This window comes from Mchenga conophoros, linkage group LG4 (genome assembly GCF_057382185.1).
Source record: "Mchenga conophoros isolate Kocher_MC1m ecotype Shallow Benthic linkage group LG4, M_conophoros_male_GT1.1, whole genome shotgun sequence".
Taxonomy (NCBI): Eukaryota; Metazoa; Chordata; class Actinopteri; order Cichliformes; family Cichlidae; genus Mchenga; species Mchenga conophoros.
This window is the reverse complement of record NC_140529.1, coordinates 35836140-35853023: the sequence shown is the minus strand read 5'-3', so window position 1 is coordinate 35853023 and position 16884 is coordinate 35836140. Positions and strand designations below refer to the sequence as shown.

The following is a 16884-nucleotide window of genomic DNA, read 5'->3' as shown; positions in this document are numbered from 1 at the left end:
TTTATTATGGAGTCTGACAGCAGTGGGGAGGAAAGACCTGCGAAATCTCTCCGTCCCACACCGTGGGTGCCGCAGTCTCCCACTGAAGGAGCTGCTCAGTGCTGAGAAAAGACCCTTGATTTTAGAGAAAATCTGACAGAAAAGCCATTTGAAGTCATGTCATCATTGGCCAGTATTGATGCCATGTTGTAATCGTTGTTTTGGGACACTGTAAAGGTTATATACTTACTCAGACATTTTCTGGCTACACTGCAATCCAAAGTAAACTGTGGTTCTTTTGGTCAAGCCTTCTTCTGTTTAATGCATCCAAATAAACAATCATAAACACAAATTTTCATCCAAATCCTGCATAACAAAAAAAGCTCAACCCCTACATTACAGAGGTGACATGCTGCAGGTTATTTATACTATCTCCATGGGAAATAAGCTCAATGTGTCCCCTGATTAGCCAGCATGTTTTAGGGGTTTTAAACTTCTATATTTCTATAGAAAGCGATGATTAATGTCCGGACACGAGCAGGCAGACAACCTTAAAAGTGGATTTGAAGCGGATTGATTATATTCCTTTTAGAGGATTATTGCAGGCAGCTGGTGAGGAAATAAAGGCCATCAAAGCCTGAGTAGGATACTGTTGTTTTAACAATGAGCCCTGGCAACGCTCCAAAATAAACAGTCCGGTGCGAGAAGTACATTGTTGCTTATGTGAGAGGACGCTCGGTGATCTTCAGTGTGGACGAGAGCTGCTGCCAGTTGTTTGTGGCTAACGTTTCAGGAGAAGCTTTTGCTAAAGGTTATAAAATCAAAAGCAAGGTGAAGTAAGGGACGGGATTTTAACCTCGCGTCTGGTTTCACTTTGATTGCAGTTCTCTTTGAACTGTCTCTCTGTGACGTTCCAAAATGGTTACAAAATCACACAACACCAGCAGATAAATAGACCTTTTAAAGCATTAGAGGTTTTGTTGAGCACATAAAAAATCCATTAAATCTGAAGGATGAACCAAGGATGTTTTTTTTATTCAGCAATAGCTTGAAAGGTACCGAGAAGGAGACGAGAAGCCTGGTCGTTGGGTAACAAGCTTTTGTTTAAATCTGGTGAATAAATCGCTTGTCCATGATTATGAAACCTTCAGATGTGGTGGACATTTTGACATTTGAGTCTGCACTCTGTTAAAGAAACTTCAGCTCCTTTATAAAGATTCCTGCTGGGACCCCCGGATCCTGGACCAAAGATGGTGGAAAGCAGTAACCATTACCAGCCAATAACCATGATTCTGGAATATTAAACCAACATGACACTGATCTTTCCATCGAGTTTAAAGAAGTATGTCACTGTCATGCGTCACATCCACTCATTTTAAGGTTATTGCTTTTGATTTTTCAGACATGATACAACCTTAAACAACCAGCACTAACAAGGAAAATGTGTTTTTACAGTTTATTGTCAGGCGTGTACGAGATTGTTCCCCTCGACTGGTCTCAAAACAGCTCGTTAGTGTCTTGATGATGTAAAAGACATTAATATTAGATCTCTTTGGATCTTTTCCTTTCCAATGAGACAGCCAAGTTCTTTTGATCTACACTAAGAAAAATGACAACCTAACAAAAATGACCTAGTTTTCTGTTTTTTTTTCTCTTTATTTTGAACTTTTAGACCAAGCAGCTGTGTACTCCAGTGACAGAATGAGGAGAAGACGCAGAACATTAGACAAACATGGAAATTATATTTTGATTAATTTAATAAACTCAGTTTGCCTAGAAACATAAAATAAAAATGTCAGTTTATGGATCAGTAAATGCAGTGTTTATATTTATATCACTTTATGCTTTCTTTATCCACACTAAGCAATAACTGAAGCAATATTTCGTGACTATGTCTAACTGGTCAAATTTGCAAACGCAGAGCTTAAAGGAGGCACTGGGATGTCTACATGATTGTTTTAAACTTAATAAAATAAATTAAAATGAAAGAAAACAAAGCATTTTTAAACCTAAACTAAAAACTAATGAAATTGTATCATTCTGTATGTCATATTTGTTCATAACTAGTTTTTCTTTTTGATACAGTATACATATACATACATATATTAATACGCTTTACTGTATTTAAATTCTTCATCGGCTTTAATTTTTGCCCTAAAATCTGCTCTCGTGCACGTTCATGCACATCTGCACAGTGCAAATTCATATCTGTGAAATCCTGCAGGGCCGGAGGTGCCGCAGCCACAAGCATCTTTATTCTCTGAGAGAGAGACAGACCTCGTCTGTCTGAGCATGAGCAGTCTGATACTCAATACATGCAGAGCTAATTCAGTTTAACAGAAGAGAACAAGCCGGCGAGACAGAAAAGTTCTTGTTGTCCCCCTCCCGAACATCACAGCTCCATCTGACAGTGTCCGCTTTTGTGTTTCCCAAAAACAGACTGACAACCACTGGCCTTCTCTGCTCGACAAAGCTTCATAGAAAATGTCCCGCATTGATCACAACCAAAGCATGCCTCTCTGCCAGGGCTTTCATTTGGTACAAGCAGGGAAAAAAGCCTCTTAATGAAAAAGATATTCAGTGTCTCTGCTCCCTCTGTGTCTTGAGCTGTGACCCTGGAGAGACGTTGGATCATTTTGGACAGTAATGAGCTCTAATAATCCTTTCAGTCTCTTTACTCGTTTCCACTGGCTGGATGACTGACTGCTCCTCAGCTTAACAGCATGGTAGGAACTTTATTTTAATTGCCTTATGTGATTAAAAAAAGGAGTAGCATCAAATGGACTCTAATTATTAAAAGGAAATACTGCAACTGTGTGAAACCTTGTATTTAGTTTAGCTTTTTTACATCTAAATGAAGCAGAAATGGAGACATGTAGCAAATTTTTATGATTCTAAGAAAATTGATTTGAGTTGAGGTGAATATTCAAAGCTCCTGTAAAAAAAAGTACAAACAAAGGGTTTAAAAGCTTAATTTTCTAAGGAAACACATTTTGTTGCTATGGATACTTTGGTTTTAGAGCATATTGAGGAGGTCAACACAGTCTCTTGACAGTTTATAAAATATACATAGCTTTTAATCTTTTTCTATTTTTCTGAACATGAATCTTCAAATTTTTCATGTTCTTGGAAACATTTTTATGCTAAGAGGTCTCGTATGTGGGATACTGACCAACGTCCATGTACACAAAATTAATATTTTCCACTTTTAGAGGAAAAAAAATTTGGACTGGAAGCCTGTGGAGTCAATTATTTCATCACTCATTTTTTAACCCTTTAGTGGTCACTACAGTGGACAGCTATTCAAAGGCTGTTTTCTTGTATTTGTGTCGCTGTTGATGGTATACTTGCACATAAACCAGTACATTGGACACTGATGCGTCACTCCATACCCTGCCACCCACTTCAGAGGAGATGTTGTCCACCTAAGTGCACATGTAAAAACTTTTTGAAAAGTACATTAAAAAGTACAGTAAAAAAATGAAGTTCAAAAATCTTTTTTTCATGCCAAAAGATGAATAAAAATACTTAAGAAAAAAATCCTGATTGAGGTTGTCATAATTCATGCATGAAAGGGTTAAAAAATACTTCATGTTATTAGCATGTAAAGCTGCTGTTAGATTTAGGCATGAAAAGTTCTTTGTGTGAGCTCGGCTGCAGTCACACAGGTCGGTTAGGGTGGGTGAGTGGTTGTTGGAGGTTGCTGCATTCGTCCTCGTGCCCACTTTAAGCTTCACCGGGAAATCTACGTCCTAATGTGACACATAACCTGATGTACACCTCCTGAGAAGTCTGCAATTATTGTGACTGGCCTGTTCTGCACCGTCGATTCCTCCTGTGCATTTCCGGCTACTTCTGCTTCACAGTTTTGGATTTATCAGTGAGAGAATAACAATTATCGCCACAGTTGAAGGAATAATAATCGCTGCATCAATATAAAGATTCGCAAATGTCGGCAAATTACCGGAGGGAGATCGCTGAAATTATCAGAACAGGTGTGAGGTAAAGAAATGGAAAAACTTGAGGGACAAATATCTTTGCATTTTATATTTTTATGTCGCCTGGCAACACATGTACAGCATCCAGTCCTTTCTTGTTATTGTGTGAGTCCGCTGATTTTTAGGGTTAAAAAATATCAGCCACAAAGATTGGTTATCTTACCTGTAGGAGCACCAACTGCAAGTTTGGGACCATTCATGGTAGGACTGTGGCTCAAAACATTATAAATCTCTAAATTTTATAATCATACAGGTAACCAGAACTGAAGGATGCCTGACTTGTTTTGGCCCTGAGGTGTGAAGATAAACCCTTATCATTAGATTCTTATCAGCTGCTGATTTGCTTATTGCATTGATTTCACACGTCCTCTGGCTGGCAGTGAATAGTGCAGCCCAGTGATATCTGAGCTTTAAAAAACCCACACAGATCTGTAAGATATCTCAGCCCAATCCCACAATCCTCTGGGGTTCTGCTCTTAATGTTACCCTCCACTTGCGTTAGGGCGGTTTTCTCTGAAAAGGCAGAAACTAACAAGACAGGCTGTGTAGACCTCTCGCTGCTTTCCATGAGCTTCTCCTGGTTGACGAGGGCTGACGGGGAAAGGAAGGAAGCACTGAGATCTCCCACTACAAAGGAAACCAGATTAGGGGGCCTTAACTTTATTATACGCTCCATAATAACATTTAAAACACTTAACACCGAACAAAGGGATTCATTTTAGACTGCACGCAGTACAAAAAAAAACCAGACTGTGAGCAGCAGTAAATTAAGGACTTCCACTGAAAATATGGGTGGAAAGAACTTCAAATTGGGACATCGCTTCACTGAGAAGTCAAAGTAATCTCAAACCTATTTGAGGCTCTTAATCTGAATGTGGTTTTAAAGCAACTTAAAATATCAAAAAGAGAAAAGCACCAGTGTATAATTTTAGACTGCTCCGATAACATCTAAAAGCACAATTTCTCACAGGTTTGTTTCTGTGCCCCGGGGCAGCTGCTCAGACTTTCAAACAGAAGCAATTTTAAAAGCAAGAGGAAGCCTCGGGGAGGGTGTGCTACCACTCCACACAGGACGCTGGTTTAGACAAAGAAAAGAAGAAAAAAGAGGAGGGCCCGGAAATTATCTCACAGATGCCCTACTCAGTCCGCTGAAAGGCTGATTTGTTCTTTCTTTCTTTAAGCAAGAAGACGTCTTCTTTCCTGTCGTTTAACGGGAGGCCACAGCCCTGCCAGCACTTCTGTGATGAACAAGATAAACACTCCAGTTCCCTGAAGCTGTGCTTCCATCAAAAATAGGGAACTTTTCCTCCACTTTGTTTCCACCGCTATCTAAAGACACGTTAAAATTAGGGAGATTAGTCTTGAGAGGGTGACAGTTGTGTTATTACATCATTTTTTTACAAAACAACCATCTGAATTGAAGTTGGTATATTATTTGCCGGTGGATGCTTTGCTCTGTATAGATACAAACCACAGTGTGCACTGAGTTACGTTCAAGCATGCCTGGAGACCACAAACATTATTATTATTATTATTAGTTCACTTAAATGATGAATGAAATCTAAAAAGACTGTGTTAGTAGTGTGGTGTGTGTGTGTCATTTGTTTTTGATGAGGTTTACTAATAACAGCCAGGAAACTAAAGAGCCACGCAGAAACCAAACCAAACATCCCAAAGAGCCCAGGATCTTCACTTCGGACAGTAAGGGCATGCAACTACATGAAAATGTCTGGGATAAGTACAATTTATGTGCAAAGCAACTGCACGTGTCGTGCTCAAAAGTGCCTTCATCTGAGAAAACAATTAAAAGTTAAGAATGAAATCACTCCAGTTGCCATGAAGGGTTCTGTAAAAATAATAATACAGGTGTGCTTTGAAGGCTTGACCTGCTTTTTGGCCTGCCTTGGGCACAGAAATTTGGAAAACAGTGGTCAACCAGGTCCAGTTGCTTCACAGCAAGAAAGTTCTGGGCCCAATTCCACCAGCCCTCCAGGATCGTTCTATACAGCGTTCTCTCCAAGTCCCCCGGCTTCCTCCCACAGTCCAAAGAGTTGAATGTTAGGTTAGTTAGATTTTTTTAATACTGCGGCCCTTTCTCACTGTAATTAACCTAATAATCAAATCAAAGACAATATCAAAAGTTTCCCATGTAGAAGTCTTTTTCCTTTTCGTATCTTTTCTTTTTTGACCCGCCCATCAACCCTGAGCTCCTCACAACTCCAATTTTTGGGCAGTGCAGCAATTATGGCACGCTGATTTGTACAGAAATATTTAATAACGAATAAATTACAAGTTCCATGTAACCCTCCATTCAAGCAAATGGAGGGTTACATGTGCTAACAGAGTTGAATCTGTACTGATGGGGACCGAGTCTGACTCAGGAACTCTGGACACTGAGCACGGTGTCGTTTTCTTTTAAATAATGAACTGATTTTGCATTTTTCGTGACCTTTATGTTTCTTCCTGTGGTGGCAACTTAAAACTTGTTGTAGGAACCAAAGTGATGTGCACTGTCTTCTTGTGGCAAACGCTTGATAAACTCAGTGTTGTTCTTTGTTTGCATTGGTAGACGCTTCGATCGCTTCACCTTAAAGCTGGCTCAGTCAGTCTCAAATAGGACACTAATGAACATGCTCTATATGCTACAGTACTGCAGATGTGCACAGAACATCTGGGTTCCTCAAAAAGGAAGGTGGAACCATATGCATCACGCTCTATAACGATACCATCTGACATTCTCTCTCATAATTAATGCCCCAGTAATTGTTGCATTTTAACAGGTATAATTTAATGCTTGGTGCAAAAAAGACTTGCTGCCTCCGCATGGCATAGGTGTCACTGTCAGGAGAGGATGTCACTTATCTTGTCCGTGCAGTAAACATCCCCTAGCTGTGAGTTCAGCATCTAACACACTGCAGAGATCCACAGCTGAAGTTATCTGCTGCTCTCACAGCACACCGACATCAGAAGCGAGGATAGAAAAGAGCCAATGAGACCCATTTAATGTTGCACATCAATCGACTTTATCCACCCACTCTGCCCTGTTACCCATCCGAGCAAAGAAACACGATACAGCTCCTTTATCACTCCGCTTGTAATCTTCCATTTATATATCTGTCCCGTCGCATCCGCCCACCTCCCCTCAGATGTCTGATTGGAGTGCACCGTCCTGGAGTTCAGCAGAGCCTCTGTCAGACTCAGCAGACAGATCTGTACGGGCCACGCTAGCCTGCGTTTGAAAATGAACAGCCGGGCGGCGGCGATCCCTGCAGATTAAAAACGACTTTTCCCTTGTAAAGCACGCTGCAGTAATTTCTGGCCCTGCGCGCTCCGAGTGCAGCCCAAATAAAATGGCTTCAGCATGACGGAGGCTCCTGGGGATTGCTGATAAGGTGGAGCGAGCATTTATCATTATTTATCCATTCAGTGGATCCTATTTCACCACATGAATAACACCATTATGTAGCAAGTGCGAAGCGCTGAAAAGCCGAATGGGAATACGATGATAATAACATTACTTATCCCAGAGGTTGTCATGACTCCTTACAGTTACTGTGTATGCAAGCTTGTGTAGAGGCGGTAACGTGATATAAACTTTAATGACGCAGCAGCATCACATTACAAACGCGTTTACTCAATCTTCCCTCACTCGGGGTAAACTCAGCTATCTATTTGCACAGCCTTCAGGATCCCCAGCAGTTAATGGCCACGTTATTAAACCAAACTAGCTTTCAGCTCCGTGTGTCTGGGATTAATCAACCAAATGTGCACTGTGCAACTTGATAGGAAATTAGGAGACAAACTGCCTAATTAAAAATATTGTGGAGCTAACCAACAGGAGTTAAGGTCAAACATAGCAGTATGTTGTCTCCTGCAGGCTGTACATCCATATTAAAATAATGTATTGTAATATTTTCATGCAGAAACACCTGGACACATGCTGGGTTTATGTGGTAGTAAACTGGGAATTTGTTCTGTGACAGAAGCCAGCCCCTGAGAGCTCTGCCGCACCCACTGAGGAGACTGACAGCCGGCCTCTTCCCCCGGGATGGAGCAGCTACATTACACCTGAGGGACTGCGGTATTATGTCAACAGCTCCAGTAAAGGTACAGATAGAGCACTGAATAAAACACCAGCTTGAGATTAGATACACCAGTTAAATGATGGTTCCTCTAACATGTGGAAAACAGTTGTAATCACACACTAAATATGTTGGATGTAACCATAATTGCATCAACCCATTTGCTTCTTATTTTTCAGATTCCATAAAAAATGCTTCATAAGAAACCAACAGCGTAAACATGACAGACGCCCAATTCAGTCACACTAGCTTGTCGAGGTAGAGCATCGGGCTTCAGTCACACAGGTTTAGAAACCAGTCCATGACCTATCAAACAGAGGTTGCTTGAGAAAAATGTGTTTTCCCAACCAGTTGACAAGTGATTTCTGGAAGTTGTGGCTGAAATAAATTATAAAAAGTCAAAAACCTCCTTGCAATTGCTTTAGTTGCTAGTAGGTAACTAAATGCTTTTGTGCAGCACAGCCAACCAGTCACAGAAAACATATTTTTCTCTTGTGACCAGTTGTTGTAAGATGGTTGCCAACTGGTCTCCAGTTAACTGAAGCCTAATTGATAATCTACAGCTTCCTGTGTTGGAGCACACGTAGGTCAAAGCTGCCACACCCCTACCTTTAAGTCTTAACAAAACCAGCTTGGTAATCAATATAAAGAATTGACCCTCTGTAGAGTCATTATGACAGTCTGTGGGGACTGACTGACTTGTGTATCCAGACTAAACTGACCATTAGGAACTCCAGTTTTTGGAATCCAAACATTAGCTTGGTTTTTATTGCAAAGCTTTTTATGGTTAAAGAAGGAATGAGGACACCAAAGCAGGTTTGTGAGCAGGCAAAGAGCAAAATAAAGATGACTCGTTATTGCAGGTGTAACAGGAGTGCAAAAGGTAACTAAAGAACAAGTCCATGGTTAAGCAAAAGAAACACTGGGGAAAATAACAGGAATTCAGGAACCACAGGAGATAACAGAAAACACAGCAAACAGTATGTCGAGCAGAAACAAGCCGAGAGCACAAACACACACAGACACACTGAGGGAAGGTGAACACAGCTGTAGAGAAAACACAGGTGCAAACAATCAGGGAAACGAGACCGTGGACAAAGGCTACCAAAATAAAACAACATAAAGCAACATACAGGAAGACCTGCAGAAAGGGGGACCTGAGGGAAACTAACTATAAAACCCAAAGACTAAACCGAGAGGTCAAAACAAACAGCACCTGTAACTGAGGATAAACTGACAGGAAACACACGAGGGTGAAAAACTAAAGATGAAGCAAACTGAACATAATTAATGATAAACACAACATCAGGTCCATTATTATTATTATTATTATATTTAACAACTGAAAATTAAAACCATATGAGAAACATTTACTTGCATTTCATGATGTTTTTTGGTTTTTATTAAGACATTTATTTCCTTTTGTTTTTGCATTTTTGGCCCTTCATCGTCACAGAGACGTCTACACAAAAGTGCTTTCTGACTGAATTAATTGTTCTGCATATCCATGATGGTTTTTCCTTTTTTTGTTAAACACCGTCATATATTTGTGCAAAGGAATTGATACCCAGGAACAAAACGTTCCATCTGAATCCACTGAAAATCAGCTTAAACAATCAAACTGTACTGTTTATTGCCGTTGGGCATTACAGTAAATCTACACCTCCAATGTGCTGATTCCAGCAGATCTGGTTTAATTTATATATCTCAGCATTCAGCTCTCAGCGCTTTAACACTGTGAACGGTGAGAGGCCTCATTATCATTCCTCCCCATCATTGTATCTCAGCAGCCTGTTCATGTGGAGAAAGGCCTGCCGATTCGATCCACTTTAATCTGATTATCTTAAACGTGTGGCACTCGATACCGAGCAGTGAGACTGTGGATTCAGAAGTGTCTTTTCTCTGCTGTTTGTCTTCTGCTCCCACCGCTGAGGAGTCGTACTAATACAGAAGCTCGAAGGCAGGTGACCTTTCACAAACATCTGCTCCGGTGTGTGTGTGTGTTACACTTCATTTGGAAAGGAATCCAGGGGGATAGGATGGGCTCCCACGGGACAAACTGAGGCTGCTCCCACAGCACCTCTGGCAACGATTGCTCTTTGGCTCAAGCACAAACACACAAACAGACACACAGTGCAGAAAAAAATAACCCAAAAGCTATTTTTACATTCAGAAGCCATGTGCGGCAGCAGTCTCTTTTCATTTGTTAGTTTGCTGTTGTTTCACGTCTGAATATGAAGCTTCAAAACAGCTGCCACCAGGATGCCAGCGTACATCGTTGTGTTTATTAGGAAGCTGCTTGTTGTTTTCAGCCAGTGTCATTTACTGTAATAGAGGAGGTGCACGAAGGAGGATCAGCTGAAATCTTTCCATTTAGAATGAAAACAACAGAATTAAAATGAAAATGACGGAATTTGAATGAAAATGACGGAATTTGAATGAAAATAACGGAATTTGAATGAAAACAACAGAATTTGAAAACAAACAACAGAATTAGAATGAAAACTACGGAATTAAAATGAAAACAACGGAATTTGAATGAAAACGACGAAATTTGAATGAAAACAACAGAATTTGATCAAAAACAAACGAATTTGCATGAAAACAAAGGCATTTGAATGAAAACAACGGAATTTCAATGAAATGAACGGAATTAGAATGAACAGACCAGAATTTGATCAAAAACAACGGAATTTGAATGAAAACAATGGAAGTTTAAAACAAACAACAGAATTAGAATGAACAGAAAAGAATTTGAATGAAAACAATGGAAATAGAATGAAAAGAACAGAATTTGAATGAAAACAACAGAATTAAAATGAAAACGACGGAATTTGAATGAAAACAACAGAATTTGATCAAAAACAAAAGAATTGGCATGAAAACAACAGCATTTGAATGAAAACAACGGAATTAAAATGAAAACGACAAAATTTGATTTAACACAACAGAGTTTGAGAACAAACAATGGAATTTGAATGAAAACAATGGAATTTGAATGAAAAGAACAGAATTTGATCAAAAACCAAAGAATTTGCATGAAAACAAAAGAATTTGAACAAAAACAACGGAATTAGAATGAAAACAACGGAATTTGAATGAAAACGACGGAATTTGAATGAAAAGAACAGAATTAGAATGAAAACAACGGAATTAAAATATATAGAAAAGAGTTTGAATGAAAGCAACAGAATTCTAAAACAGACAATAGAATTTGAATAAAAAGAGTAGAATTAGAATGAAAACAACAGCATTTGAATGGAAATGGAATTTCAATGAAAAGAACGGAATTAGAATGAAATAAATAGAATTTGAATGAAAACAACAGAACTAAAATAAACAGAACAGAATTTGAATCAAAACAATGGAAATAGAATGACAAGGGGCCTGTTCTTCGTACCGCGCTAAGTGAGTTAGCTGGATGAGATTGTTGACGATTTCGCGTGATCCTGGATCGTTCGGTTCCCCGAAGCCCATCCGGGACTTGCTGTCATAGCAACAGAGCCGTAAGCGTAAACCTGCTGGGGAGCAGGTTTACTTTATGTAAACAGGATTAGATCGCGGCCACGCAGGTATGTCCGCGTCATTCATACGAAAGCAACAGCGATATTCCACCACTGTTTCACCATAAATAAATAACATCAATGTAACTAAAGATAATGCAGCACTTGATCCTTTTATTGATTTCACACAGATACATACAGGTCATTCCCTAAAAAAGGGAAATGAACTATTAACATTCTATTACATGTATGTGATTATTACAGATGTAATTCATATTTCAGAGTAGTAATTGTAAATTACTTCGTGTAATCAAGATGAGAGACCACGGCTATAAAAGCGAAGGTGGATTTGGGAAGCCTGTCGCAGCCATGTCCTGTCCGTTTACGCGAGCAACCCATTGCGGAAGGTGCAAGATTGATAAGGAGAGTCCTCAGAATTCAGCGTATATTGCGGGACAGACAGGATCCTTTAGCTCAGCGCGACAGTGTGCTCATAGAGAGATATCGATATTCCCGTGAGGGTATTATTCACTTAACCAACTTGTTGACGAGGGGGTGCAGGACCACCACCTGTCTTTTTTTTTGCTCTGCCCTTTTCTTGGTTGCTGTTATGAACAAACAAACAGAGTATTCCAGGGTCTCTTTCCAAGAGACTAAAAGCAATATAAGTGATAAATATTACCATTCTGTAGAATATTCTTATATTTCACTTTTACTTGTTCCCATGTTCTAGTGGGTCCTGTTGTGGCTCTAATGTGAAAGGGGATATAATATAACATATTATAATATAATATAATGTAATATAATATTGGATAATATGGTGTGATATGATAAATCTACCCTACCGCCTACTGGTGTTGGCCAGAGGGGCCGATGGCGCGATATGGCAGCCTGGCTTCTGTCAGTCTGCCCCAGGGCAGCTGTGGCTACAACCGTAGCTGCCTCCACCAGTGTGTGAATGTGAGAGTGAATGAATAGTGGCATTGTAAAGCGCTTTGGGTGCCTTGAAAAGCGCTTTATAAATCCACTCCATTATTATTGTTATTATTGAATTACTTACGAGTTTGATTTGTCAGCAACTTTCTGCCAGCCCTCTCTCCTTGCTTTTGCAGCCTTTGCAGTGTTCCCTTGCGTTTTAATTAAACTCTGAAACTCCTGAAATCCCTCACTCAAGAGTTCTTGCTCTGCTGCCGAAAAATACCGAGCGCGCTCCTTCGACATTTTCGCTGACCAATCAAAGGGTTGCCGATCAATGTTTCTACTATCGATGCGTAGCCCCTGTTGGGCCACCCAGTGATCTCACATTACTTCATCCAGCTATACTAATCGTCAACAACAGGTGTGTTCGGGGAACCGGAATAGCGAGCTCAGAGTTAGCGCGATGATTTGGTCTTGGATGTTTCATTTGATCTTGGATGTAGTAAGCGACGTACGAAGCACAGGGCCAAGAACAGAATTTGAATCAAAACAATGGAATTTGACTGAAAACAATGGAAGTTTAAAACAAACAACAGAATTAGAATGAACAGAAAAGAATTTGAATCAAAACAATGGAATTTGAATGAAAAGAACAGAATTTGAATGAAAACAACAGAATTTGAATGAAAACAATGGAAGTTTAAAAGAAAACAACAGAATTAGAATGAAAACAACAGAATTAAAATGAAAACGACGGAATTTGAATTAAAACAACAGAGTTTGAGAACAAACAATGGAATTTGAATGAAAACGACGGAATTAAAATGAAAACGACGGAATTTGAATGAAAACAACAGAATTTGAGAACAAACAATGGAATTTGAATGAAAACAATGGAATTTGAATGAAAACGATGGAATTTGAATGAAAACGATGGAATTTGAATGAAAACAACAGAATTTGAGAACAAACAATGGAATTTGAATGAAAACAATGGAATTTGAATGAAAACGATGGAATTTGAATGAAAAGAACAGAATTAGAATGAAAACAACAGAATTAAAATGAAAACGACGGAATTTGAATGAAAACAACAGAATTTGAGAACAAACAATGGAATTTGAATGAAAACAATGGAATTTGAATGAAAACGATGGAATTTGAATGAAAACGATGGAATTTGAATGAAAACAACAGAATTTGAGAACAAACAATGGAATTTGAATGAAAACAATGGAATTTGAATGAAAACAATGGAATTTGAATGAAAATGATGGAATTTGAATGAAAACAACAGAATTTGAGAACAAACAATGGAATTTGAATGAAAACAATGGAATTTGAATGAAAACGATGGAATTTGAATGAAAACAACAGAATTAGAATGAAAACAACAGAATTAAAATGAAAACGACGGAATTTGAATTAAAACAACAGAGTTTGAGAACAAACAATGGAATTTGAATGAAAACGACGGAATTAAAATGAAAACGACGGAATTTGAATGAAAACAACAGAATTTGAGAACAAACAATGGAATTTGAATGAAAACGATGGAATTTGAATGAAAAGAACAGAATTTGATCAAAAACAAAAGAATTTGCATGAAAACAACAGCATTTGAATGAAAACAACGGAATTTCAATGAAATGAATGGAATAAGAATGAAATGAATAGAATTTGAATGAAAACAACAGAATTAGAATGAACAGAACAGAATTTGAATCAAAACAATGGAATTTGAATGAAAAGAACAGAATTTGAATGAAAACAACGGAATTAAAATGAAAATGACGGAATTTGAATTAAAACAACAGAGTTTGAGAACAAACAATGGACTTTGAATGAAAACAATGGAATTTGGATGAAAACAACAGAATTTGAATGAAAACAACAGAGTTTGATCAAAAAAAACGGAATTTGAATGAAAACAATGGAAATAGAATGACAAGAATAGAATTTGAATGAAAACAATGGAATTTGAATAAAAATGACGGAATTTGAATGAAAACAACAGAATTTGAATGAAAACAACAGAATTTGAATGAAAACAACAGAATTTGATCAAAAACCAAAGAATTTTCATGAAAACAACAGAATTTGAACGAAAACAACGGAATTTGAAAACAAAGAACGGAATTTGAATGAAAACAACGGAATTTGAATGAAAAGAACAGAATTTGATCAAAAACAAAAGAATTTGCATGAAAACAACAGCATTTGAATGAAAACAACGGAATTTCAATGAAATGAATGGAATAAGAATGAAATGAATAGAATTTGAATGAAAACAACAGAATTAGAATGAACAGAACAGAATTTGAATCAAAACAATGGAATTTGAATGAAAAGAACAGAATTTGAATGAAAACAACGGAATTAAAATGAAAATGACGGAATTTGAATTAAAACAACAGAGTTTGAGAACAAACAATGGACTTTGAATGAAAACAATGGAATTTGGATGAAAACAACAGAATTTGAATGAAAACAACAGAGTTTGATCAAAAACAACGGAATTTGAATGAAAACAATGGAAATAGAATGACAAGAATAGAATTTGAATGAAAACAATGGAATTTGAATAAAAATGACGGAATTTGAATGAAAACAACAGAATTTGAATGAAAACAACAGAATTTGAATGAAAACAACAGAATTTGATCAAAAACCAAAGAATTTTCATGAAAACAACAGAATTTGAACGAAAACAACGGAATTTGAAAACAAAGAACGGAATTTGAATGAAAACAACGGAATTAGAATGTATAGAACAGAGTTTGAATGAAAGCAACAGAATTCTAAAACAAACAATAGAATTTGAATAAAAAGAGTAGAATTAGAATGAAAACAACAGCATTTGAATGAAAACAACGGAATTTCAATGAAATGAACGTAATTAGAATGAAAACAACAGAATTAGAATGAACAGAACAGAATTTGAATCAAAACAATGGAAATAGAATGACAAGAATAGAATTTGAATCAAAACAATGGAATTTGAATGAAAAAAACAGAATTTGAATCAAAACAACAGAATTTGAATGAAAAAAAACGGAATTTCAATGAAAAGAACAGAATTAAAATGAACAGACCAGAATTTGAATCAAAACAATGGAATTAGAATGAAAAGAACATAATTTGAAAGAAAACAACGGAATTTGAATGAAAATAATGGAATTTGAATGAAAAGAACAGAATTTGATCAAAAACCAAAGAATTTGCATGAAAACAAAAGAATTTGAACAAAAACAACGGAATTAGAATGAAAACAATGGAATTTGAATGAAAACGACGGAATTTGAATGAAAAGAACAGAATTAGAATGAAAACAACGGAATTAAAATATATAGAAAAGAGTTTGAATGAAAGCAACAGAATTCTAAAACAGACAATAGAATTTGAATAAAAAGAGTAGAATTAGAATGAAAACAACAGCATTTGAATGGAAATGGAATTTCAATGAAAAGAACGGAATTAGAATGAAATGATTAGAATTTGAATGAAAACAACGGAATTAAAATGAAAAAAAAAACAGAATTTGAATGAAAACAATGGAATTTGGATTAAAACAACAGAATTTGAATGAAAACAATGGAAGTTTAAAACAAACAACAGAATTAGAAAGAAAACAACGGAATTAAAATGAAAACAACGGAATTAAAATGAAAACAACAGAATTTGAGAACAAACAATGGAATTTGAATGAAAACAATGGAATTTGAATGAAAACGATGGAATTTGAATGAAAAGAACAGAATTTGATCAAAAACAAAAGAATTTGCATGAAAACAACAGCATTTGAATGAAAACAACGGAATTTCAATGAAATGAATGGAATAAGAATCAAAACAATGGAATTTGAATGAAAAGAACAGAATTTGAATGAAAACAATGGAATTAAAATGAAAATGACGGAATTTGAATTAAAACAACAGAGTTTGAGAACAAACAATGGACTTTGAATGAAAACAATGGAATTTGAATGAAAACAACAGAATATGAATGAAAACAACAGAGTTTGATCAAAAACAACGGAATTTGAATGAAAACAATGGAAATAGAATGACAAGAATAGAATTTGAATGAAAACAATGGAATTTGAATAAAAATGACGGAATTTGAATGAAAACAACAGAATTTGAATGAAAACAACAGAATTTGAATGAAAACAACAGAATTTGATCAAAAACCAAAGAATTTTCATGAAAACAACAGAATTTGAACGAAAACAACGGAATTTGAAAACAAAGAACGGAATTTGAATGAAAACAACGGAATTAGAATGTATAGAACAGAGTTTGAATGAAAGCAACAGAATTCTAAAACAAACAATAGAATTTGAATAAAAAGACTAGAATTAGAATGAAAACAACAGCATTTGAATGAAAACAACGGAATTTC

General features: G+C 37.0%; 1 protein-coding gene across 1 annotated transcript in view; it reads left to right on the top strand.

The window, feature by feature from the left end:
- LOC146576688 (myosin heavy chain, fast skeletal muscle-like) overlaps positions 1–16884 on the top strand; it is a 98979-nt gene that overhangs the window by 37533 nt on the left and 44562 nt on the right. Inside the window, exon 40 of the mRNA XM_085272130.1 lies at positions 7964–8084. Within this exon, the coding sequence (XP_085128256.1) occupies positions 7964–8084 (121 nt within the window). The remainder of the gene's footprint in view (positions 1–7963; positions 8085–16884) is intronic.